We start from the raw sequence: 25,859 nt of genomic DNA on the forward strand, positions 1-25,859 counted from the left end.
TACTTTGCTTTTTTATACCTTCAGTAAAGAAGAAGGGTGGAAAAGGTGCCCAACAGACCAAGGCAAGCAGGGAAATACATTTACTGAAGAACAAGGAGCAGCACAAAGAGGTTTGTGAAGAAGAAAAGGCAGAAAGACAGGCTTCTTTAACAACAGACCACTGTAAACCATCCTGGCCTAACACAACTGCTTTTAGAGAGCACATTTTTGAAGGAAAACAACTTTTTTTTTTCCATTAAAAATGAGCTGCAGAAAGGGAGAGACAGAAAACTAGTGCTACGATGTAACAGAACAATTAGCATCCAGAGCATGTGACACCTCCATGTTTCCCCGAGACACCTATCAGTGAGATAGAAAATGAGTCAACATTATCTCCATTTGTTGCATCACTCTTCACTTCTAACTTCATCAAAGTTATTTCCCTTCTAGGAATTAAATTGGCCGCTCATAACTGCCTGAGAATTTGAGCAAATAATATTTTGGGGTATAAAAGATCCAAGGGTTTTTCACCTATTTTTCCCCAAGCACAGTGCAAAGAATGGCACAAACTTCTGTTACATGAAGCTATAATAACTAAATATATTTGGCTATTGCCACAAGTTTTAATTTGTGTGGGCATTTCAAGAAAGTAACTGATGAAACAGAATCAGAAACAAAGGGAAAAAAACATCTAGTTGCTTACCTCAAGGGACATGCAAATTATCAACACTCAATTTTCATTAAAGAACTTCTTGGGCTATTGAACAAGAGCTTCAGCCTCACACAGCCAGGAAAAGCAGCAGCATCCCAGAAAAGCAGGAACTGTGGCTACCCCTGGATCCCTGGGGCTTGGAGCAGCCTAGGACAGAGGAAGGTGTGTCTGCCCATGGCAGGGGTGGCACTGGATGATCTTTAAGGTCCCTTCCAACCCAAACCACTCTGTGATTCTGTGATTACAGGGAATATTTGTGGGGATTTTCACTCTGGTTCCAGCATCTGAGACTTTTGTTCCTCTCCTTACTGGGAAGGACACAAAAAAGTTATGCCCTTACTGCCTGCCCTTGTGCACATGGATTCAGCACTTTCCTGCAAAATCTGTACTGCCCTGACACCCCAGTCTCAAAGAGACAATAAATCCCTGGACAAAAAGATCTTTTAGGAGCCCGTTGTGCAACCTGTTACACTAACAGAGAGTAAAATCTGTATATAACTCCCCCAAACAGGCCCAACAAGCAGCTGCTTGTGAGGCATTTTCTCCATCCATCTTCCCCGTTCCAAATCCCCTTCTTAGCCAAAATTCCTATGCCAGCATTACCCAAGAAATTACCCCAAAGCACAAACACTCACGTGAATGTTCACAAGCTGGCCATGACCAGTGTGATAACGTCACCAACACCTCTTGCCACCTACAAGGTGGCAGAGGTGGAAATTAAGAGGTCACATCCTGTTTGCTGAGGGATCAGCCCCAGAAGTGCTGCAGCCTCTGGGCAAGTGTCGTGGAAGGAGAGGGCTGTGCCTTGCAGTGCTCTCCCACCTGGCAGAAAAAATGGGGAGGTCACTGTCTCTGACTTTGCACACTCTGAAATCCTTGCAGGAATTCCCCTATTTGATGGCTTCTAGGTGGAAAAGCATTCCACTACTCCCTGCACTCAAAACCATTCCACTACTGCTGCCTCTGCTCTTGTTTATTTGCTTTCCTAGCACTGAAGAACCTGCAGATGAAGGTTCAATGCCTTGCTTGGATTTTCAAGTGATGGAGACACAGTTGTCATCTTTAGCACCATTTCTTCTAAGATTCTCTGGCTTTGTTTTTCCAAAGTGCCAAGGGAGGCTATCACCCAGTTAATGGAACATTCTTCAGTCAGTGGGAGTGTGACAAATTCCGCTCTCCCTGTCCCCAGTGCGTTAGGATCGGTCCCTTTGAAATCTGAATATTCCCCAACTGAACACACGTAACACCTGTGGCATCAACCTGCAGAGATACTGAACTGCCCCAACAAGCACTTCCAGCTAATCCACCTCACCTCTCACCCAGGGCTTTGCACAAAGGGGGCTGAATTCCATGTATAAGTCAGGTGTGGATCTGCAGCCTTAAAGCCTCACCTGGGAGATGTCAAACCAGAAGTAAGCTATGAAAGGAAAGCACAGATTGCTGGAAGCACCAGAGATACAAGGTGGTAGGGCATTATTTCCTGGAGTGAGCAATTAGGACTTTGAGAGCGGGAAACGTTCTTTCCTTTCCTTGTTCTGTGATTCAAATGCACAGGGTCACCTCCAACTTTCAGAAAGCTGCTTGAGAGAAACAAGAGCTCCAGAAGTGACAAGAAATCAGCTGCTGAAGCTGAATGGCAACACCCACTGCTACTGGGGACTGCCACAGCCAGCCAGAAACCAAGTTCAAAACCAGTTTGCCAGGATTTCACAAGGGGAGAGATGAGCCCAAGCCAGGAACAAGCTCTGCACCTACATGGGTCTTCTCATAGTGCTGCCAAGCTCACTTGGAACAACCCAGAGCTGGGCTTGCCAGGTTGGGGTTTTAATGCCCCAGTGACACAACCACTCCTGCTCCCCAGCAGGATCTTGCTTTCCCACACCCCCTCTGGGCTGTGCTGACAGTTCTGAATGTTCCCAGTGCAACTGGTCCAGCCATGGGGATGGCATCCCACACATAGCAGATCCCCATAATCACCAGGGAAATGGTAAAAATGCAAAATATACAATCCCACAGCTGCTTATGTCACTTTCTTTTTCAGAGTGGGTACAAACTCAGGAACAGTGTGTCCTGCTCTCCAAGCATTGTCCAACACAGAATCCCAGGATGAGTCAGGCTGAAGAGAACACAGTGGGACATCTGGTGCCACCTCCCTGCTCCAGCAGGGCCATCCCAGAGCACAGGGCACAGCACTGTGCCCACCCAGCTCTGCAATATCCCCAGGGAGGAGACTGCAGAGCCTCTGGGCACAGTCTGTTCAGGGCTCAGGCAATACCCAGGGAAGAAGTTCAGGTGGAACTTCCTGGGCATCAGCTTAAGCCCACCAGATCTGTAAACTAAATTCTGACAGGGGTTCTTGATTTTTCTCACCTCTTGATTCTTATTTTTCTTTTTCTGTATTCATATTTCACTCTTTCCCTTTGCCTGTCTTTATAAACCTTTGAGGTTTCCCTGCCAGCCCCACAGAGCATTCCCAGCTCCCACTTGCAGGCAGACCTCACACTCTCCTTCTGTTTGCACATCACAGCTGCAAGATATAAAATATATAAGATATAAAATATATATCCCTACCAGGGCCTGGACAACACTCTACAAGGAAAGGAATATTGACTTTACAAATATCTTTGGCAGCAAAACAAAAGATTCTTATTTTGTAGTGTGTCATATTGCAATAATGACATTTATTTATTGAGTGTAATTATCTACTATAGGTCTGTTGCCTTTGCCCTGTGCAATTTCTTATCCCTACCACAGACTTTGACCCATATCCCTACCTTGTTCCTTTTACAACACCAGAATAAAGATCCCAGCTCCTGAAAGGTTTTCAGATTCACTTTCCCTACAGTAAACTGGGAACTCAGGAAGTCAGATTAGAAGCCACGTATGTCTTCTCCTAATAGCAGGCTGGCAGAAAAAAAGGCCAAAATACCTACAAAGATACCAGGCTGGCTAAAACTGCCACCAGGGCAGTCATGGTTAAAGAGATAAGTTAAGGAAGGGGCAATCTAAAATCCAGCCTCTCCAGGGCCAGGCAGTGCTAGAGCTGGACAAGCACAGGCAGGTAGGGAAGTCAGCTCCTATCACATTTTGAAGTGTAATTTCATCCTAATCCTTTCACAAAGCAGCCAGCTGTGTGTGACAGCAGCTCCTACCCATCACTCCTTCCATCTCCAGACACTTATGAACAGGAGCACTAAACACTTTTCCCACCAGCACAGGAAAACCCCACAGTCCCCACCTGTTTTCACTCCTGTGCAAAACAGATTTAGGATCTGCAATACACTGCTAGATTTTAGCACTTTTCCTTCCCCCTGCACCATTTCCTAGTGGGATTTGTCACACAGATTTCCAGACAAGCTGTCTGACCGTAAGATAAATGACTGTTCATCCAGAAACCATGTGAAGGGAAACTTTTTCTGGTTTGTGAATTCAGTTTCAATTCTGCTATTTTTAGAGTAATCCAGAGAAGCCTTTTTACCACTCTCATAGAAGAGCCATTGATAAGTATGGGCATTAAGCTCTAAAAAAATCAGGGTGCCATTTACTAATTGTGACACGTGTTGGGTGCATTATTCAAACACTGATTTTCATACAATGGCCTGGGTTGGAAAGGACCTTAAAGATCATCCAGTTCTACCCCTTGCCATGGCAGGGACACCTCCCACTGTCCCAGGCTGCTCCAAGCCCCAATGTCCAACCTGGCCTTGGACACTGCCAGGGATCCAGGGGCAGCCACAGTTCTTGTGGGCAAAGTGGCCCAATAACCATGATAAAGTTAGAAACTCCTGAAAGATCTCCACTGCCATACAGGATGGAAACAACTCCTCCTTTAACAGGAAAGCTGTCTCCTCCAGCTCAGTTCTCTGCTCTGCAGGCTGCATGTGAGAGCTTAAGAAGTAGGTCACATGAGCCTCTGAAATTCCCTGTCTTGCCTCATCCAGCTGGAAGTTCCAAGCACACCCCTGGATTTGACTTTAACATCCAACTCCAGCCCTGTGCCCAAAGCTGGGTTGATCAACAGATGCAGCACCTCCTGGGGAAAGAAAAAGACAAGGAAGGAAGGAATCTGAACTTACCCAGAACCCATTTGATTCACCACCTGTTTCCTGCTTGAGCAGGGGCATGGAACACAGGGGCAGAGGACAGTCAGGCCATGGCAAACTGGGAGTGGCATTTCCTCCAGTTCTGCCTGGAAAGGATGGAGATGGAGACAGGGGACATCTGCTCCACGGGAACAGTGGAGAATCCATCTCACCTGACCTCAAACTCAGGAGAAGTGAGGTAAAGGGGAACCTCCTGATTATCCCCAGGGATAACCAACCCCTGTAAACCCGAACATCTTTGGTGGGTTCAGGGCAGAGCCTGCATTCCCAGAGCCTGTAGAGGAAATATATGCCATTCCTTGCCATCCCAAGGCCCACGAGGGCTAAAGAACAGCCTGATAATTCTGGGGTTCTGTGAGATGAAATCTGAATCCCAAAGGCTTTCCTGCAAAGCCAAGTCCCAGCAGCACTTTGCATATGCTTCATGCTTGAAAGGGCTGGGAGCACGAGGCCCTGGGGAAGCAGAGCTGGATAATAAAAGCAGCAGACATGCAGGTAAATAGAGAAATGCAGGATATAATTAGTGACACCCTTTATATTGCAACAAAACAAATTTGTTCTACACAATTCCAAGTGCCAGGAAAGACATGTGGCACCCAGTGAGAAGGTTCTGCAGTAGAAGATGGGAATCAGAGCACAAAACCTCCACAGGACCACAGAAAACAGCCCTTAACCAACCAAATAAATATAAAAACCTCACTGGCCTAATGATTAACCTTCCAAAGAAAAGAGGTGGGGAGATCTCCCTCCAAGCAGTGAGCTGTTTGTTAGACCTCATCTGGAAAACCAAGTACAATTGTGGTCACTTAACTTCAAAAGAACTGAAGTGAAACAAGACCCAGCCCACACAAGAAATAAGTCAGGTGAGCAGGAGAGATGAAGAGGCACCAACTCATCAGATCTGGCAAAGCAAAGGCTGAAATGAGATGCAGGTGGCATCTCCAGAGGGATCAGGCATGTCAGTGACTGTCAGGATACAGAATAGGGAGACAAAGGGCAAGTATAACGTTACTCATACTTTACATTACCAAAGGACTTCAAGTCTCTCTTCTGGCACATAAACCAGGAACTGGAGCTTAGGGGGTTGGGTTTTTTACTTTGATAGGAGGGTGAGGCTGAACATAACCTGGCTGTGTGCACTTGCAGCCCAGAAAGCCAACCCTGTCCTGGCTGATCCAGCACAAAGATGCAATCAGAGAGGATTAAGAGCCACCTCCCTGTGCTTTGGACAGAACTATCGGATTGTTTGAAAATATTCCCTCTACCTCATCCCTTGCATATTTATTCTAACAACCCAATTACTCGTTTCAAACTACCATAATTAAAAAATAGAGGATCCCACACATTCATAAATATTAGAATGAAAAGTTGTTCCAATTTTCAGAGGTACTTTTAGGCAACCAAAATCCTCAGAGAGAAGCAAATAGCATTAATAGCAAGAAGGAGCAATACATCATACACAGAGGACATCACTGGGATGCTATTTTGTATGAGGGAAGTGTGAAATAAAAACCTAGAAAAGTTTACCTAGAAATAAAAACCTAGAAAAGAATTATCATTTCATTCCTTTTCAAGTTGACAGCACAGCCTCACCTTGAATAGTGTGTGCAAGTCTGGCCCAGGAAATGTATTTATAGGCACAGGGTAAAACCAAGCCAAAAAACCAAGTAGCAATGAGAAGAACAGAATGATTTCAGCACAAGTAATAAATAAGCAAGATAAGCCCTTCCCATGTGGGGAAAAGAAAATCAAAGTCACAAGTAGCACAAGTGGGATGCAGAGAGGTCAAGTGTTTAACTCCTTTCCCAGTAAAAGTGCTCCAAGCAATGGGCTGAATTGCTGGTGTTGAGGGAAACACAACACTGAAACAAGATTTGTATCACAAGAACTGCTCCAGAACACATGCCAAGCTTCACCATTTGCATATGGTAACTAACTCTGCTAACTGAGAATGTTGCAAGCTATCACTGTTCTCAAATCACAGCTCCTGGAACAGTGGTTGAAATTCAAGTCTACCAGGAGGCTCCCACGAGAGGAGCTAGACCTTCCCAGAGCTCCAGCTCAGCTCTGGCATCCACCACATCCCATTGCCAAGCAAATGACGAAGTAACAAAATGGTTTGGGTGAGAAGGGACCTCAAAGCCCATCCAGTGCCATCCCTGCCATGGCAGGGACACCTTCCACTGTCCCAGGCTGCTCCAAGCCCCAGTGTCCAGCCTGGCCTTGGACACTGCCAGGGATCCAGGGGCAGCCACAGCTTCTCTGGGCACCCTGTGCCAGGGCCTGCCCACCCTGCCAGGGAACAATTCTTTCCCAATATCCCATCCAGCCCTGCCCTCTGGCAGTGGGAAGCCATTCCTCCTTGTCCTGTCACTCCAGGCCCTTGTAAAATCTCTCTCCATTTCCCTTTCAGGCTCCCTTCAGGCTCTGCAAGGCCACAATGAGGTCACCCCAGAGCTTCTCCTCTCCAGGCTGAACAATCCCAGCTCTCCCAGCAGAGCTGCTCCATCCCTCTGCTCATGCTGGTGCCTCCTCTGCACTCTCCAGCACTCCAGGTCCCTCCTGTGCTGGGGCAGCTCTGCAGGTGATGTCCCACCTGAGCACATGGGCAGAATCCTGGCTTTGGGTTAGGAAAGCACCAGGAGAGCCATGGAGGAGAAATTCCTTAAGAGAAATATACCAAGCTACACACAAATCTACTTTCCTCAGCCCAAAACCCCCCTGTAGCCACAATCAGGAGTGTATGGGGAATGTTTGCTCTGTCCCTATGCATTTGCTCAAGGCATCATGTCCCACCAAAAGCCAGAGGTCACCAGGCTGAAGGACCTGCAGCCTAATCCCACCCGGATCTTCTTTCTGGAGCGCTTCTCAGGATCACCTGGGCACCTTCTATTTCTGGAACAGGTTCAGGATTTGTAATCACATCCAGGTCACTGGTGTGGAAAAGCCTGCAGAGCATTTCTGACCCCTAAATGAACAATACAAAATTCACCTCGTTCCTTCCATACTATTCCTTCCACAATAATCCCTTTCCTAAAGGCCAGGGATTTGTTTCTGTTAACTCAACACAGTAAGAACTGTACTCTAACCTTTCAGCAGAATGCCAGGAAAACAATGTTCCCTTTAAGCCCTTTCTCAAAGGAACTGTTAAATTAAACAAATAAATGAATCCACCACCATAAACCCCACATGCTGTTAAGTCTCAGACTCCTCTATCCTAATTATACGTATTGAAAGAAGCTGGAGCAATAAAATAGCTGTAAATGCAATTATCTATATATAATCTTTATTTTCCACTTCTGGAAGCAAACGAGGGAGGGAATAAAGTCACACGGCCTTTACAAACATCTCCCTGTATCAGATCTGGAAGCAGCACCCAGCTCTGGCCTGGCATGTATTGCACAGCCAAGAAAAACCCTCTTCAAAAACATTACCAACATCAGAAACACAGCAATTTAGAAATAGTTTTCTACTTACTGGACAACAAATCCTGAGAAATCAGGCAGAAAACCAGCACTCAGCAGCTGAACTGGATACAAAGGAGTTGCTGAGTCTTCATGAAGATGAATTTGAAGGTGGCAGCATGTCAAAGCCAAAATGCACCCACACCCCCAGCAGGCAAAGCAACCCAGAACACAGGCAGGAGTTGAAAACCAAGAAACACACTGCACACAAGGCCAAGAGCAGCCTCCCCAGCTCCTGACTGCAGGTGATGGAGGTGCAGCTGGCCCTGAGACAGCACATTCACAGCAGGAGGAAGGCTGGGAAGAAAAAACCTCCCCAGGACTCAGTGTTCTGACTTCTCCCTGGCTCACAAGATGGGTTCACCAAGGAACTGGCACTTGGGAGTGACTCTTCTCAGGGTACTGCCTGACAACCCTTTGGAGGACACGAGACATTCACTACAGTCCAGTCAGGTCAGGAGAAGTGATCTATAATTTAAAACCCATGAAAGCAAGAATTTAGCAATTTAAAGATAAGGCATTATTCCTGCCTCAGCAGCACCTGATAATACTTACTTTTGAAGAGTTGGACAACAAACAATTCTTTAATATATTATAGACCCCAAAAACAGGGAGAGAAGGAAATGGATGGTTGGTGATCATGTTCCCCACCTTGAAGGTTCTATTGGTGTCTTACTTTGAGGGGCATTTCACTCCTTTGCATGTGACTGTACAGTTTGGAGGGCTTTTCCCTGTTTTTAACAAAACCTCCTCAATTGTTTTCTACTTCCAGCTGTCTTACAGACTAGTAAATCTTCATATAAAATGCAGAAGCAGCCCATAATCAAAGATGATGCCATTCCAGCCACCACACCCTTTCTGCGTCTGCAAAAACCTCATCAGGAAATTGTTGCTGTTTTTTAAACCAGGGCTCCTGGAAACAAAGTCCCCTCAAAATGTGACTGTAAAAACCTAATTAAGCCATTTTCTATTAACCATCTGATGACTTAAAATAATCAGAGACACCAACACAAGTAACAGCAACCTCCCAAATGTATTTTGAAGCAAAACACAGCCATGATACCAAAGATCGTGTCATTATTGCTGCTCAGAAAACAGAGATGAAAAAAGTGTGCAGTTTTATTTCACAGCACTAAAATTCCACAGGTTCTCCAAATTCATCCAGTTAGTACCAGATCATTACAAATCTGCATTTGACAGCTTGACACTAACCAGGACAACCGTTCTTACTAGACAAAAAATTCACTTGCCAAAAAGATTCCACATTTAACAAATTAAAATGTACTCCACATGTATTGAAGGCCAGCATCCAAGAACACTGTTGGTGTTTTCCCACCATTGAAAGCTTCCAGTTTTAGAAAGGCTGCAGAGAGAGTCCTTGGCAGGTGACTGAGACAAGTCCTCCAGAGCCACAGGAAAGAGGAGCACTGTTTGTCTTGCAGGACTTCTGCAGGATGTGGGAATGTGCACTGCCAGGAGATGTGGCAGCTGATAAAACACTGCACACTAAGCTTGTGCCCAACTTTGTAGAAGTTTTTTGATGCATTTTAGTTTTCTTTTTTAAGTATCTAAACAAGTGTCTATGTTGATTAGATAAAAGGATCAGAGTGAAATCCCCTCCCCAGTGCTAAGAACTAGAGTAAGTGCCTGGAGTATTTACATGTCCCAACACTTCTATAGTGCTACAATGGTGCAAAGTTTCCACACCAAGCCTCTAATTCTGCCAAAGGAGTGAGTCAGAGCATCCTCTAAACACAGGTCAGAGCCCCACCAGCACATTTTCCCTTCCAGTTAATTGCTGAAAGCCACTGAAGAGAGATCTGTTACACTGGGGGTACAACAGACCTGTACTCCAAGGTGAAACAGGGAACGGCTTCTGAGGAATCATCCATAGAATTTAAACAGACACCCAACCTGCTAATGCACAAACAAAGGGTACTGCACAATAGAAGGAATTATTTGGTTCCTGCACCTCATGTGGCACACACTCAAAAAAAGCAGTCAAGTGCAATGTATTCCCTCACAAGAAAGAAGGACATATCTTTTAACAAACATGGTGTCTTATGATCAGTCTTGTTGAACTGACAACAGAATCCTCCATTCATCTGCCATAGCCAGGCTTTCATCCCTTCTGTTCATGAATCATCACTGACTCACAGAAAAAAAAATATTTATTCAAAGGTGGATTTTCTCACTCTCCTATCTGCTATTTCCAAACTTAACTGTCTTTAAACAAAGGCTCATTTCTTTGTGGCCTGACTCAAATGTTGCAATGAGCTCCTACCTGGGATCTGTCACAACCACTACCATCAGTTGACTTAGTCTCAAAGTAGGATCATGTTAGAAAGGAGACATGCAAAGGTGATCGAGCAGCAACGTCATATGCAGAGGCTGCCAATTACCCTGACCTATACTGCTCTGGCTGTTGCAGCACTGAACTCCTCCCTAACCATTTCACCAGCTTCAGACAGAGCTGCAGATTTAACACAGCCAAGTGCTGAAATATTTGAATCAGTATCTTCAGTGATGTCTTGGTCTCTGTGGCAAGTGGTGCACTAATCAAACAAGGCCCTACAACCACAGCTAGGGAAATGCCCTTAACAGCAGCAAAAACCATGTGTTTAATTGCTCCTTAACTTACAGGTAGGTAAACCTGAAGTGCTTTTATACAAGGCATGTTAAGAAGAAAAAAGTGACAAAAGGCTGAGTCCTCAATAAAAAAAAAAAAAACCAAAAAAAAAAGCACTAGGTGTAACTCCTCAACTTGGATTTTGGCTTGCTTTCTTTTGTTTTTGCAGCAGTTAAGTTCCCAGTTCTAAGGGTGAGCCTCCAAAAAGGACTTATCAGGTCCACTGTAGACATTTATACCCTCAAATGCTGCAGGCTATGCTGTGGTAATCACTTACTCCAACTCTTCACCTCCTGCCCAGGAAACACAGCAAAATAAACCTCACTTTACAGGGTGAGCTCTGGGACACTCAGAGGGTGAGAGTGCACACTCCAGAAGCTACCAGCACCATAAATCCACACCCTCATCTGCTTTGGGGCAACTTGGTCAAACAGCCATTCCCTTGCAGATGATGAAGGAATTTTTAATCTGACTTAATTCAGACATTTCTCATCAGTTATCTTCAGTTTTCCTTTCACTGCCACACTGCAGAACTTCAATGTACTTCCCAGCTTTCAGAAACAGGGGAACCTACTTAGAGTGCAGTTGCCTTAGAAGACCATCAGTCCTTTTAGGCAATTCATCCCTTTAAACCCAGCTGCATTTCAAAAACAAGGTGGCACATCAAATGTGTAAGACCTATGTAAGTGGCAGCAGGTTTGGTGCCTTAAAGTTAACAGAAGTCAAGTCTCAGCCCAATCTTAATACAGTTCAAAAACCCGGATTTAGAGTTAGCAACAATTCCATTTCAAGCAGGAGGCTAGAGACATCAGAGGTGCTTTCCAGCCAGAGATGGTAGGAAAACTGTCACCACTTGGCCAGGACCAAGATGGTCAGAGCCATGGAACAGCCTAACCTGAATGCCCCACCCCAAATAACACCAGAAATGGATGGTGTTAGTGAAAGGACACTCCAGATTATTCAGAGAACAACTGCTGCATGTCCCAGAGCACCTTAAAGGAAGAGTGAGTACTTTCTATTACCTCACTTATTTTTCTTTTTTTCCTCTACTTCTTTCAAAGATAATTTACTTACCCTGGAGACTAACTTGCTATGCAGGATGGGCTGATGATGACTTTAGGGACTTTTAATTCCTTGCCCCTTTTCAAGCAGGTGATGCAGGCAGGACCTCCTCCTGCTTTAAAATGCCCAAAAAAAGATGGTGCTGTCCAGGCAGAAGTTATGCAGCTGTGGAGAACTACTTACCCTCTCCCTTCTAGAAGCTTGGGAAAAAGATCAAAAAAAGGTTTGAAGTATTTCATGCGTGGCACAGGAAAACAGCAGCTAGAAACACAGGCAGCACAAAGCAATACTGAATCAGTCCAACCACCTTCAGATTCAGTAAAATGGACGCTGCCCCAGCTCTTAAATCCATCTGTGGCCCATGACCAATGAAATCAGCTTATTTGTACATATAAACACACAGGTACTTGTGTCTTGCATCACACATTTGTTACAACTTCCCTGTCACAGCAGTTGTTTCAGCAGCTCTGCTTATGCAACAGAGAATCAGTGCACTGAGCTGAGCCAACCCCCTGAATCTGCAAGGTTAGAAAGTCAACACAGCAGCAGCAAATCATCCAAAGTACTTGTTCCCCACACCCGTGGAACTGAACCCAGACCAATCTGAAGAACATCGGCGCCGTTCCGTTCCCTCACAGCTCATCGACAGCAGTGACGTTGACTTTGGGCAGTTCGCACTCCTCTTTGAAGTGGCAGTTTTCCAGGATGTCCTTGTAGTAGTCCTTGAGGTCCGCGTAGGTGGAGATGGTGTCGTTGGAGTGATGGAAGGCCATGAGCTTCTCGTTGAGCAGCAGCTGCACCTGGTACTCGTGGCGGGAGGCGTTCACGTGGTCGCAGTGGTAGAGCACGAACACCAGGTTGGCTGCGTAAGGCACGATGCGGCCGCTGCGGAACTTCCGCTGCGCGTGCCTGGCAAAGTTGTCGGCCAGGAGAGGCTCGTCGTCTTTGAAGTAGCCCATCAGGGCAAGCAGGGGCTGCAGGGTCTCTGCGTGCCCGACTTGGACAATCAAAGGTGAAGAAATGGGTTTGGAACTGCGAAAGAAAAGAAGCAAAAGGGATGAGCAAGAGCCTGTGCTTTAAAGCAAAATGCCAACACATTGCGCAGCTGCCAGCAACCACAGCTAAAGGACATGTCAGTAACACACATGAATTTGTGTTACTCCTGAGAAAAACCTGTTTGGGAATTGGCCTGTGTTACAGATATTTTAAATGCAGCTTCCTAAATTTTGTCCAAGTTTTGATCCAAGGCCAACACAGTGAAATTCCACACGGCCAAGTGCCAGGTCCTGCCCTGGGGTGACCCCAAGCCCTGCAGCTACAGGCTGGGGCAGAGGGGCTGGAAAGGGCCTGTGGGGAAAGGCCCTGGGGGTGCTGTGCCAGCAGCTGGACAGGAGCCCAGGGGGCCCAGAGGGGCACAAGGCCAATGGCTCCTCGGCTGTGACAGCCATGGGGTGGCCACAGGCCCCAGGGTAGGACCTGTCCCCTGTGCTGGCCCTGCTGAGGGACCTGAAGGGCTTTGTCTGGTTCTGAGCCCTCTCAGCCAGAGAGCCCGGGAGTGTATCTAGGAAGGGATTTTGGGAAGGGGGTGGAGGTCTCATACATAGTCAAGCCCTTCACTAGACGTGAGAGAGTCTCCCTCAAATCATCGGGAGCATTTACCCAATTTAGTCTGAAGTCAGTGATCCAGTCATGCAGGAAAACAGTTGTCCTCCAGTTTATCAGTCCAAATGACCAGCAGGAATACTGCTATTACTAACCCTGAGGGCACCAAGCAGCCCAAAAGATGCTCTCTCAGTACAAAGGTCAGCAAACCAAGCCACTCACTTGTATCATGAATGATGATAGTTTATGTAACAAAAGGTTGCACACTGCTCAGCCAAAGGGGAGATAAGAGCTGGCTTGCTGTGCCAGGGTGCACCAGCCAAGAAGAAAATCTGACTCTTGCTCCAGAGAAAGATGATGGCTTTTGGGGACCGTTTCCAAGTGACCTAGATCACTTGATCTAGCACATGTTTAGCTTTCAGGAGACGTGTTGATTGGCCTGAAAAGGAGGCGTTTCTGCCACTCCAACCCAAAGCAATGGAAAAATGGTTAACTGGGAGACTTGCCTGTGGATTGGAACTCTGAACAGCTCAGCAGGAATTCAGTGCTGGCCCAGGATGGGCCCTATCAGCTCACTGTAGGCATGGTGCTTGGGCAGCCTGACACACACCTTGTGTTGTGCTCCTGGTGAGCCTGAGACCTTCTGACTCCACTCCTCAGACCCTCCTCATAGGTAAAACATCCCTTAAAAAATATCTCCAAACCCTGCCACTGTTTCCTATTCAAAAGAAGCAGCATTCAAACCACAGAAAGGTTCTCTGTGGAGGACAGGATATTTTTTTCTACCTATGCCTTTGTTGCACCAACAGTTGTACATTCACCACACTCTTCGAGCTCCTCCAAAATCAGTGTTTCTGCCTATGTTCTTTCCTTGCTATTTATGACCCCTTCACTCATTTTAAAATTGTAAAGCTTTTGGATCCTTGAACATCTTTTTTTCCCCCCTTCCCTCTCTTATCCATTTGACCAGTTCATGTATATCCTCCACCTTCACACACACCTGCAGGGAAGTACTTTTACGTTTCAGGACACATTCACATCCCTTCTGTCACAGCTGCAAGACACAGATGTCTAAGCAAGGAGACAGGCAAGGACACTCCTTTCACCTCCTGAAATTTCCAGCTCAGGAATATCTTGGGCTAAATGTGGCTTCTAGGTCATGAATCATTCCTTTGCCAAATCTCTCCTTAAATCCACATGCATTTCTAGCACACACAACATCCTGTGGCAAGGAGTTGCACAGCTTCACACACTGCTCTTAATTTTTTCTATTTGTCAATGCTATGTCTCAATCAATCCTTTCTACTTCTACTTCCTTTCTATTCCTTTGCAATAGTTTTCTTTCCAAGTTGAGAAATCCTTAGTCCTTCCACAATTTTCCAAAATATCCCCTTAGATCAGAGTATTAGAATGCACAACAGTCAAGAACCACAGGCAACATAACAAATCCATGCTAAACCTGTGAGCTGTTTCCTTGATTCCTGATACCCAGCATAGAATCATGGAATGGGTTGGATTGGGAGGGACCTTAAAGATCATCTCATTCCAACCCCCTGCCATGCCTGGTCCATAGACCAGGCTGCTCCAAACCCCATTTGTTTGAAGTTTGAGATATCTCCAGACAGCTACAGCCTCATAACTCAGCTCCTGAGCAATAAGCTCCCCCAGATTCTATCCAACAGGTGATAAGATAATTTTTCCTGGGCAGATTACTTGACAGCTCTGCAGTTTTCCAGCCCAGTCAGTCTCACCAAGTCCTTTCACAATCTTCCTAACACAAACAATCTTACTTATCTTGAATAAAACTGCCTCATTTGCAATGCCACTGAACTTGTCACCTCTTTTTGCTGAGTCATTTACAACATCCCAAGCAGGTCAGCTCTTTCCAGCTCTATCTCTGCTAGGAAAAAGAAAATCAATCAGCTGCTTCCCTTTCTTGTAATTTTATCAATTTTTTCCCCCATATAAGGACCTTCCCCCTTAACCCCATCTGCTTGATTTCTTTAGATAAGGTAACCTGCTGAGAAAGAGGTTTGGCAATCATGACTGTAGCTACCAGATCACCCTATTTTATATTTGCTCATCTTTCCGGAGAGCTCCAAGAGGAATGTTTTCCTTTCAAAGAGCCATCCTAACACTTCTCAGGTGTATCATATTGGTCAAGGTGCTCAGCAGTCTGCAGCATTATTTCTACAAGACTGGCCTGGAATTCTGATTCTCTCCTGGAGCTGCTTTTTAAATTTTTCCCTCATTTAATTATTTGGATTTTCATGTAATCCCAGCTGCATGGTGGTCTGTGTTTCATTAACTGAGAAGGAAGCTGGGAATGTAAACATGCTGCTAGAATCTCCAAAACAACTTTACATGGGCATTACTGATTCCACAGGGAGTGGATTTCACATCCCCCCACCCAGAAGAGGCTTCAGAAACAAGACAAAAAAAAAAAACCACAACCCCAAAAAACAACATTCTGGCTATCAATGCTGGCTTTAAGCAAAGTTTGGCTTTACTTTCCAGCTGATGCTAAACAGGAATGTTGAAATGGAAGTAAATTACAAAGAAAACAGAAAAAAAAATCATAAAAAACCCAGCAAGACATATGTTTGCAAAGCAGGAAAAAAATTACAGCATAGACAATTTTTTTAAGAACAAGGAAAGAAGCAACAAAAGAAGGACTAAACAAGGTGCTCAATCTCAGCATAACTTGAGTTTTTCCTTCACCTGCTTTAGTCTCATGAAATGTCACACCAACAGGCCATACCACCTTAGGAGGCAAAACAAACCTCTCCCACTCAGAGCTATCCCACTGGATTAGTTTAATGAGGATTAAAACTGCTTCCTGATACAACACAATCATGAGTTCTCCACAACCTCTAACACAGCATGCCAGCTCCCCCAGCATCAGACATCCCAGACTGCTCCAGCACTCCCTGTCCAGTCTCCAGCTCAGATGTGGTATCCAGCAATGATAATAAAAATGGCCATCAAGGTTAAACAGCAATATTCTTAATCATGGGGAAAATAATGACAGATCAGCTCTTCAGAGAATACACACAGGCAAAGGTTAACACTGCCTCCGCATTTCTGAGAAAGGCAGAGACAAAACAAGCAACAGAACGCTGATAAACAGTAGCCCAGGCTAATAAAATATTAAATGGCAGGCCTGATGTTTCCGCACTCAATTTGCCTCACAATCGATCAATGACTCAGCATCATGTTGGAAGCATCAAAGTTCTCAGCATCATACTCTGGCAATTGCTAATGATCTTTGAATTCACTTGTCCCCTCCCTTTTATTTACTTGTACATGGCTTGGGAAAGCCCACTGAGGAAATCTCATAGCCAACTCTGAAGGGGGATGAAGGGACTGTGGGTAAAACTGTGCCAGAAAATATTAGGAGCTTGTTTGAAAGTGATTGGTTTCATATTCATTTCATGGGGCACTTCCAAGTGAGCAGAAGGGGCTCTCAGTAGGCAGAGCACAAGCAGGGTTCATTGGAGAGATGTGTCAGCTCCTGAACTGCCAAAAAACAAAAGGGTTTTTATGGGGTGTTTATAACCTCTTAAGTATATCTGACCACAGATGAAAAGGATGAATTCAGCAGCACAGCCCCAAAAGCCAAGTCTCACCATGGGGAAAAAAAAAGCATCATGGAGAAGCACAGATATGGGATTTATCATCCAGGCAAATTCTAGTTCTCCTGGATCCCGGCAGGTTTGGGTTTAACCCTAAATCTTTTGTGTCAGCTCACCCATCCTCAAGAGCAGATCATTCCTAGTCTTTCCAGGACTACTGGCAGTTCACTTTCCATATGGAAAAAGTGCACCTTCTTTTAACCAAAGTGTATTTCCTAAGCACTGATAGGACTTCCAGTTAGAGACAACCCAAACCACAAGAAATTGTGGGGTAAGAAGAAACATTTCCTGCTGCAAAGGTTAACTGACCAACCCTCAAACCACATGTAAAAATCCCTCTGACAACTGCAAAGAAGTTTTAACAAGCAAGCTTTGACTACATTGTCCCTTTTCTCCCTAATAAAAAAGCCAGGACAAAGGACTGCAAAAGCTGTTTTCAGATTTCCCATTTCCCCTTGTGATTTCTTTCAGGCAAAAAGAAAAGCTGGGCAGACCCTAAACATACCAGAAAGCAGCAGAGATCAGGGAACTCAGTGGTGGGATTCAGAGGGCAGCAGAAATATTTAATAGTGGTGATGCTCAGAGGGTTACTACCAGAGGGGGGAAAAAAAAAGCTAAAATAAGAAAACCCCTGTCAAATAGTATTAAGCCCTCATATGCTAAAACTTCCACAGCCAATCATTTCCAGAATCAGCACCAACACAACAAAATGCCCCATTAATACTGACAAGATAAAATTTTCTTTATTTTGCAACCAGAAACCAGCTCACTCATGACAAAAGCAAACGTGAAAAGCTGACTGACAACACAAAACTCATTAAAAACCCTGATTAGAACACTCTTAACCAGTCCTGCAAGACTTAATTACTCAGAGCTAATTAGGCTTCATTGTGTTTGACTGCAGAGCTGCTGCACTTTCAAAGGCTCTTTGCTGGCTGATCCCACCTCTCCCATAGTTTCAAACCTCAGAGGTGACATGCATTACTGCAGCAGCACCACACTGATGCTCAATGTTGATCCATCACAATGACTCAAAACCAAACGAAGAGGTTGATACCACTTGTCAAACCCTTCCTGCCCAAGGTAGACATTAGTCAGACCACTCCATTTGTCTGTTACTTTCCTGGGTACTGTTTCATTTGGGTTTTTCATTCTTACATACAACAGTATGACTCTATAAAAGCTGCTGAGATACTTTTTCAGTTCAATCCTGAGCAAGCATGTATTAAGTAATTAATATGAGATTAAGGACATCATGGAGAGTCTGAAAGGCACAAGAAACACTTTAAATCTCTAGCTCTGGGCAGACAGATGAACAGGCACATTCCCAGGAGAGATGCTCTGTGCTGCCCAGCTCTCTGAGAGAAGTCAGCAAACACACACACTTGAAAAACACAGACACAGGGATGCTGCTGAACACAAGATTGCTGGAGAATTTCACACCTCTGGCTTCCCCAAAAGCACCCTTTAGTCGTGTCAGAAGTTCCACCTTTGAAAGACAGAGCAATCAAAGCTAACCATACACTGTAATACAGAGCAGCTGATTGAGACAATAACTGTTTATTAATGAACACCATCCCAGCAGCAGTGAAGGGTTTTTAATAGAAGAATTGACTGTTTTGAGTATGAGCAAAAGGGGATTTTCAATCTAATTATTTCACTGCTACTGCACACACAGAAGCCTTTTACTCAGTTCCCTTTGTACATACTATAAAAAGAGTTTTGAACTGTGACGTGTTTTTAGATCATCCATTATATTCCTTTGTACTGAGTCACAGCTTTGGAAGGAGCGATTAGGGCACAGCAGTGAATGACTCCTGAAAGGTCACCAATTGTGCTGGGAAGTCAGCTGCAAAGAGGGAGGCAAATTACACGGAACAATAAAAACTACCAGTAAATTGCCATATTAGCCTACTTACCATAGAGCTCTGTGGTATAACTCACAAAGATCACCTTCACTTGGATCTTGAATCATATTCAAATTAGTCTTTAATACCTGCTTACTTTCTCAGAGGAAACCACCACCAAATATCCTGCAATGCACATGTGCAGCTGGGCTGGTGTTACCAACACACTGTAAAAACTGGGGTGGCTGCACAAGGATGCCTCCCTGTTTCCAGAGCCTTATGGTAATCCATTTGGACAGTACAAGCAATAACAGGTATTTCATAATCTCTTTCACAAGCAGGAAGGGCAGACTTACTAAATATTTGAAGCTAGAAAAAGAAAAAGGCAGTCTAAAACAGCTTTAGTGAATAGCTGATATGCTTACACTGTGCCACAACTGATTTGCAAATCCACCTCTGCCCAGGTGTGCAGCTGCAAAGGTTTTTAAAATCAGATGAGCAGCTTCATATTGCATTAACTACCAAAATACCTGGATTTCTCATCAACACACACAGAGTTCCTGTTAGCAGAATACTCTTCACTAAACTGCTGGGGAAAATCAGCAGGGAAAAGTAATTCTCCACCAGCTTCTCTGGCTATTTTTTATCCCTAGCAGGCAGACTTGGGAAAAACACAGTTCTTAGTCCATAAATCACTTTCTAATTGTGAAGACATAAGACAACTGCCCAACTATGCTATTTCTGTACAGCAAATCACATGGGCTTTGTATGCAGCAAGTGAAACTTTTAACCAAAGTGTATTTCCTAAGTGAAAATGTTTTCATTTTATATACATCTCTTGTGACACGTTTTTTTTTGGTAATTAAGGAAATTTGAATGGAAGAGAGAGTCCTGGCCCCCAACCTCTACCTAGAAATGTGATCATGACACTTCCTCACAGACTGGTAAGGAGGAACATGGTCCTGAAAGTCCCATTAAGCCTATGGTAAGGTCTAAGGGAATAGATGCTTTCTACTGAAGAATTAGCCTTTGTAAGACATTTATACTTCATTGCTACTGGGGGTGCAGAAGAACAAGGCCCATGCACTAGGCTGACAGGAGGTGGTCATTAATACAACTACTGACAAACTCCACATCAGACCCAAGCTCCTGAACAGATATTCCACCTTTCCACCAGCTCTCTGGATGGGGGCAGTTGCCAAAAGCAATCACAGAGTAAAAATCCCTTTTACAGCTTTATAGCAAGACCTAAACAGAAGAGACTATTGCTAGTTTAAACACAAGAGTTATACTGGAATTCAGATGATAAAAGATCCTAAAGACTTTTGCATTGCAAATTGAATGTGGGACTAATTAGCAATAGGTATTTATAACCACCTTCCTCATATAATTAAGGATAGACTAACCAGCAGGAGGGGTTTTCCACCCAAGAAATAAAAGCAAACTTTGATAAGGCATCTAAGTTTGGTGAGCAGACTGCAAGGTCAACAATCACTTCATGGAAGAAACTGGGTTACAGTGAAATCAAAAGAGAAACCTTGCCTTTATTGTAACTGAGAATGAAAATGGGACAAAGCTATTGAACATAAATATGTAAAGTACACTACAGAAATACAGCACTGTCAACTCTGCTCTCCACTGCCAAGCCTGGAGCAGAACAGGTAATGCAGATCCCTCAGCTTCTTCCCAGATGAGAAATGATTCCCTTTCTACTTCTGGATAGTCCCATCTAAGCTTTCCAAAAAGTAAAGAGATCTTGGAGCAAAGATAATGTCCTGGAAGCAAATTGCTGCTTCTTAAATATTCAGAGCAAGCAGTCAGTTCCAAATCAATATTAAACACTGTAAAACTCAAACAACAGTCAATTGAAAGACATCACATCCTCACAAAAATTCACTGTCTGAGTAAGAAACTGATGCAAAAATACTTAACTTGCTGCCTTGAAGTTGACCATCACCAGAAAAAGAAGAGACTGGCATATTTTTTTAACTTCTATGTCCTCTTGTTTTCATTTGTACTCTCACACTGCAACAGGATGTCTCTCTCCATAGATGAAGAAGAGCTAAATCTCTGTCTCTAGATGAAACAGGATTAGCTGCACCTCCACTCCCTAGATCCCAAGAGACTTCCAAGCTGTTCCAATACAGAGGCTGGGGTAGATGCCCACATCCTCTCCAGGGTTACCCAACCCAGCTTATTCCCACATCTCCAGTGCTTTACGACTGCCACCTTCTGTTGTGGAAGGGAGTAACACTCCTGTGGCTCTCGGCTCCCTCGGCTTTCCGCTTCCTGTTTAGGATGATGCTCATCCTCAAGACTGCTCACACGGCTTGGAATTTTGCAAGATTTAGCGTCCTGATCCCCTCTCCCATAGCAAAACAACACGAGAGCCTCAGGGATTGCAACTGAACTTCCACTGCCAATGCTGAAAGACAGCATGAAGTTACCACAGTCCTTGGGAGCTCAGCCTCAGACACTTGCCCTTCCCACCTCTCAGTTTAGCAACTGCTGATTCAGCTCCAAATAAATCAGAAATCTCCTTTCAACTGTATCTCCTTTCAACTACAGTTTTGGGGCTTTTAAGATTGTTATTACTAAACTTACAGGGATATTTTCTATACAGTTGAGGCACACAGCTGCAATTAGTGCATATAATGTGAGGCCTGAAAGGCTGTCACAGTTCAAAGAGGACACTAAAAGGGAACAAAATTGATCACTCTATTTTGATTATACAATGTTATGGCCCTATCCTTGATATCCTGTACTTTTAGAAACATTTCCATACTAATCTGCTAAGGTATTAATTCATGTGACTGATTACTAAACTATGAATTCTGTAATTGTTCAGTTTATATAAGCAAAATGCACACAGGTTCTAAATTAACATTTAAGTAATGCATTATTTTTAACAAGGACATTTTAGGAAAAAAAGCTCATTGTTTTAACTCAGTGTCTCCTCTCAAACTGTGCAGGAACAGAGCACCACTACCACACAGCAGCTGGCTGCCTCTGAAGGCCTGTGTGGATCAGCAAGTTAATAGATGGAAATACATTGTCTGGATACAGGAGCATCAACAAAAATTGAAAAATATACTCTTTGAAGTAATACTGCTCCAGTAAAAATTGTATTTTCTCTGTTGAAATTTTCCTAGCTCTAACTCTCCTAATGTTGCCATTTTTGGAAGTAAAGTACTGAACTTGTATTCACACAAAATCCAGCTCAGGATTGACCACAGAAAGCTCATTCACAAAGCACTGAAGCCTTTTGATTTACCTTTTGCTCTCTTCCACTGCTTTGTCCAAGTGCTGGAAGATATCTTGGAATAAAATGCAGCTGGAGCGACTGTTGATGTCATAGCCATATCCTCTCTTCCAGTACTGTTTCAGGTCATTCAGGTATTCCAGCACCTGAAGACAGAGGTCACAGGTTTTTATTATTGAACTAAGGGAAAACAAAAAGCTCACAGCCTGGAGCAACGACACAAAAACCACCCCAAACAATCCCCAACATCAAGGCTCCAGTTGAAACCACTTCAGCATAAAACCAGACAACAGATCAGACCAAAGAGCCACCAAATTCAGTCTCTAGATACCCTCAGGCAGGTGAGGTGCTGCACATCACAAGACAACCATTATCCACTGCTTTTTTAGCACTTTTGAGTTTGCCTCTGGCTCATCATTCTTCCCACAGAATCCATCCCACATCTTTAAATCAGCTTGCCTGTTTTCACGCTCCAGAGATGTGCACACATCTCAGACAGAACTGTGCCTTGGAATTATGCAAGAGCATACAGTGCTCTCCTCGTTCTCTGTTCCTTTCCTGACAATTCCTGGCATCAAAGTAATTTCCCACCTCCCTGCTGAGTTATTTATAACTACACTGAACAGGGCAGGTCTCAGCAGAAGTCCACAGTGACCCTGATAGTCTTAGAGAGGAGACCATTTATTCCTAACTGCCCACCCTTTAGTCAACTACCTCCCTATGCAAAGGTCTTCCCTCTTTCCCAGGAGGGCAAATTTCCTTAAGAACCTTGGGGTAGTCTTACTGAACATTAAAAGTTATATCAAATGATTTTGAAAGAAGAGGAACAAACATTTGCTTCATTCATCTGGGTTCTACTGGGTTTTAACAGGCATTTTTTTGGTTTAGAGATCTGATAGTCCATAAAACCAAATAAAAGGAGTCTTACAATGGTTTAGGATGGAAGATCATTTAAGACCATCTCATTCCAAACCCCATGCCACAGGCAGGGACACCAGGTTATTCCAAGCCCCACATACCTTGGCATCTTCTTCACTGAAGAGTGAACACCATGGGGAGGTCACATTCTTTATAGCCAGCTCATATGAGCAGGTGAGAAAAGCCACTTGAACAAGGTCTGCAACAAATCCAGCAAACAAGCCAGAGATAAACCATTGCTCCACAACCAGCAACTTCCTCTCAACTTACCTCTAAAATGAATTACAATTACTGTTTGGCAATGCAAACAATGAAATCCAATAAATAATTACCAGGAAAAAGGCCGAGCACCAAAAATAAGCAGCTTAATGGATTTATTGCAAAAAATCCGAACTTTGGCCGGCAAGCTCTTCACATGTCATCATTACAAGGGGCAAACAAGAGCATTTCACAATCAATGCTGCACATCTGCTGATGTGTTACAGGTGTCAGCTGCTGGTGCTGCCTCACTACCACAAAGGACAGAAGAGTCAAGATGGGGAAGATGTGAGGTTTTGGACAAATCTCCCTCCACATCAGTAGCTGAGTATGAGCAGCACCAGGCTGAACTTTGTTTCCAGCATGTCCCTAAAGCTGCCATCTCAACAGTAACACTTATTTTGTGGGGGTTTTCCCACCACCTGACCACACAGGGAAACCCAGCACTTCTATTCTGGTCAGGTGAAGAACACAGACATACAAGTCTGCTTCTCCTGAGGTCTTTTATGTGCTTGAGTTGTAATGGGTTTCACCTTCAGAAAGCAGAATTTAAAGAAAAACACTCAAATCCCTCCAAAGCCAGGTAAAGCTGATTTCATCTACAGGAAGGATGTTTTCAAACATATTTTTCTTCTGAGCACTAACCAACAATCATTCATTACTGCAACACCAACACAGACTTACAGCCTCATGCACTTAATTACAGACTGCATCTCCAATTCACAGGCACTTTAAATTACCTACTTTGCATAAATACACATCTTGGAAGCCATTCTTAGCCAGACTTGGAGCCAAAGCCACCTGTACCAGGAACTCCTTACCTGCATTTAGCTCCTCCACTGGCATGCACAAGGCACTGGCGACTTTCTCCAGGACCTTCTTCATCTCAGGCCCCTGTTTGAAGGCATTCACCTGGCACATGGCTGCATCATTCTCCTCCACCAGGACTACAAACTTGGCACAGTGATCAAAGAACCGCATCAAGGAGTCATTAACTTCAACCTCCACCTCTGAAAGAAAGCATGGGCATCAGGGGAGGCACCACCATCTCCAGGGGTTGCAGGGCATGGCCATCCTAACACCCTCTAAGGGACAGTCTGCCTATCATGGACACATCTCCACGGAGGGGACACAGGGTCCCCCCTAACCTGGGCATGGGGGATTTGGGACTGGTCCTGTGGCTACCCTCATCCCCTCTGGGAGCATCAGGGGCTCCCCATCAAGGAGGGTGTGGGATTCTTCCAGCCACCCAGGAAGGACACAGGAGCCCCTCAAGGAGGTCATGGTGCTCCCTCAGCGTTGGATCGAGGCTCTGCCAGCCCTCAGGGAGGGCACAGGAGTCCCTCAGCATGGGCACAGGACTCTGCCAGACCCTCTTTGAGGGCACAGGAATCCCTCAGGGAGGGTGTGAGGCACCCCCATCCCCTTTAGGAGAGCTGACAATCCCTCAGAGAAGGCTAGGGACTGTCCCAGTCCCTCAGGGAGGACACAGGAGTCCCTCAGTCTCTCAGGACACATGGGTCCCCCTCACGGAACAGTGGGGGCCCGTCCAGGAGAGCCAGGATTCCCTCAGAGAGAGTGGGGGACACCCCCAGCCCTGTCAGGGAGGGCACGGGACTCCCTCAGGGAGGGTGTAGAACACCCGTAGCCCTTTGGGAAGGCCAGGGAGCTTCTGCAGCCCCTCAGGAAACACAGGGAGCTTCCTCGGGAAAGGTGTGACACTCTCCCAGGGAAGGGATGGATGCCCCAGACTCACCGTCGCCGCCGAAGTCGAGGGTGGGCCCGAGGCCGCGGCGGAAGGCGGCCCCGCTCTGCAGGCAGCGGTGCTTGGAGCTGCTGGCCAGCTCCAGGCGGCGGCGGGCGGCGAAGAGCGCGGGGAAGCGGGCAGCCATGCGCCGGGCCAGCAGCTCCATGTCGCGCCGACCCTGCGGCGCCAGCCGCCCGTCCAGGCTCTCCTCGTACCACATGGGCCAGTCGGCCAGCGCGGCGGCGGCGGGGCAGGCGGTGGCCTCCGCGGGTCGGCGGAGCAGCCGGGCATGCAGGTCGCCCAGCCGGCGGACCTGCCCGGCCGTGGGGTAGCGAGTGCCGTGCCGGAGCACGGCGCGGAGCTGCAGCGGAGTGCAGGAGGCGGGCAGCGAGCCGCCCGCCTCGGGACCCAGCGACAGCGGGTCGAGTATCAGGTGCGGGTTCACCTCTTCGTAGCGGGACTTGGTGCCGAAGTAGGCGCTCAGCCCCGCGCTCGCCGGCGGCAGGACGAGGAGCAGCAGGAGGACAGCTGTCTCCCAGCGAGGTGCCATGGCTGCGACTGCGCGGCTGCCGCAGGAAGAGGCGGAGCGCGGCCGGCTCTTCACGGCTTCACCCGCGCCCGGGACCGCCCCGGCCCGGCTC

The 25,859-nt window shown here is 45.6% G+C and overlaps 1 protein-coding gene across 1 annotated transcript; it reads right to left on the reverse strand.

Moving 5' to 3' along the window:
• Positions 1-9,272: 9,272 nt before the first annotated feature.
• Positions 9,273-25,809, reverse strand: MINPP1 (multiple inositol-polyphosphate phosphatase 1). Its single transcript, XM_085064453.1, has 5 exons — positions 25,228-25,809; positions 24,293-24,481; positions 23,315-23,412; positions 22,308-22,441; positions 9,273-12,981 (listed from the first exon to the last, which is right to left on the reverse strand). Exons 1-5 carry the CDS (start codon positions 25,766-25,768, stop codon positions 12,582-12,584), a joined length of 1,362 nt encoding a protein of 453 aa, XP_084920579.1. The 5' UTR covers positions 25,769-25,809; the 3' UTR covers positions 9,273-12,581.
• Positions 25,810-25,859: the final 50 nt, after the last annotated feature.

This window comes from Lichenostomus cassidix, chromosome 6 (assembly GCF_008360975.1).
Source record: "Lichenostomus cassidix isolate B80296 chromosome 6, HeHo_3.0, whole genome shotgun sequence".
In the NCBI taxonomy this organism is placed as follows: Eukaryota; Metazoa; Chordata; class Aves; order Passeriformes; family Meliphagidae; genus Lichenostomus; species Lichenostomus cassidix.

Coding starts and splice junctions, on each gene's coding strand:
- MINPP1 (XM_085064453.1), bottom strand. CDS start 25,768: ATGGCACCTCGCTGGGAGACAGCTGTCCTCCTGCTGCTCCTCGTCCTG. Junction 24,482..25,227: donor CCTCGACTTCGGCGGCGACG/GTGAGTCTGGGG, acceptor GCTTTCTTTCAG/AGGTGGAGGTTGAAGTTAAT. Junction 12,982..22,307: donor GCAGTGGAAGAGAGCAAAAG/GTAAATCAAAAG, acceptor TTTCTTTCGCAG/TTCCAAACCCATTTCTTCAC.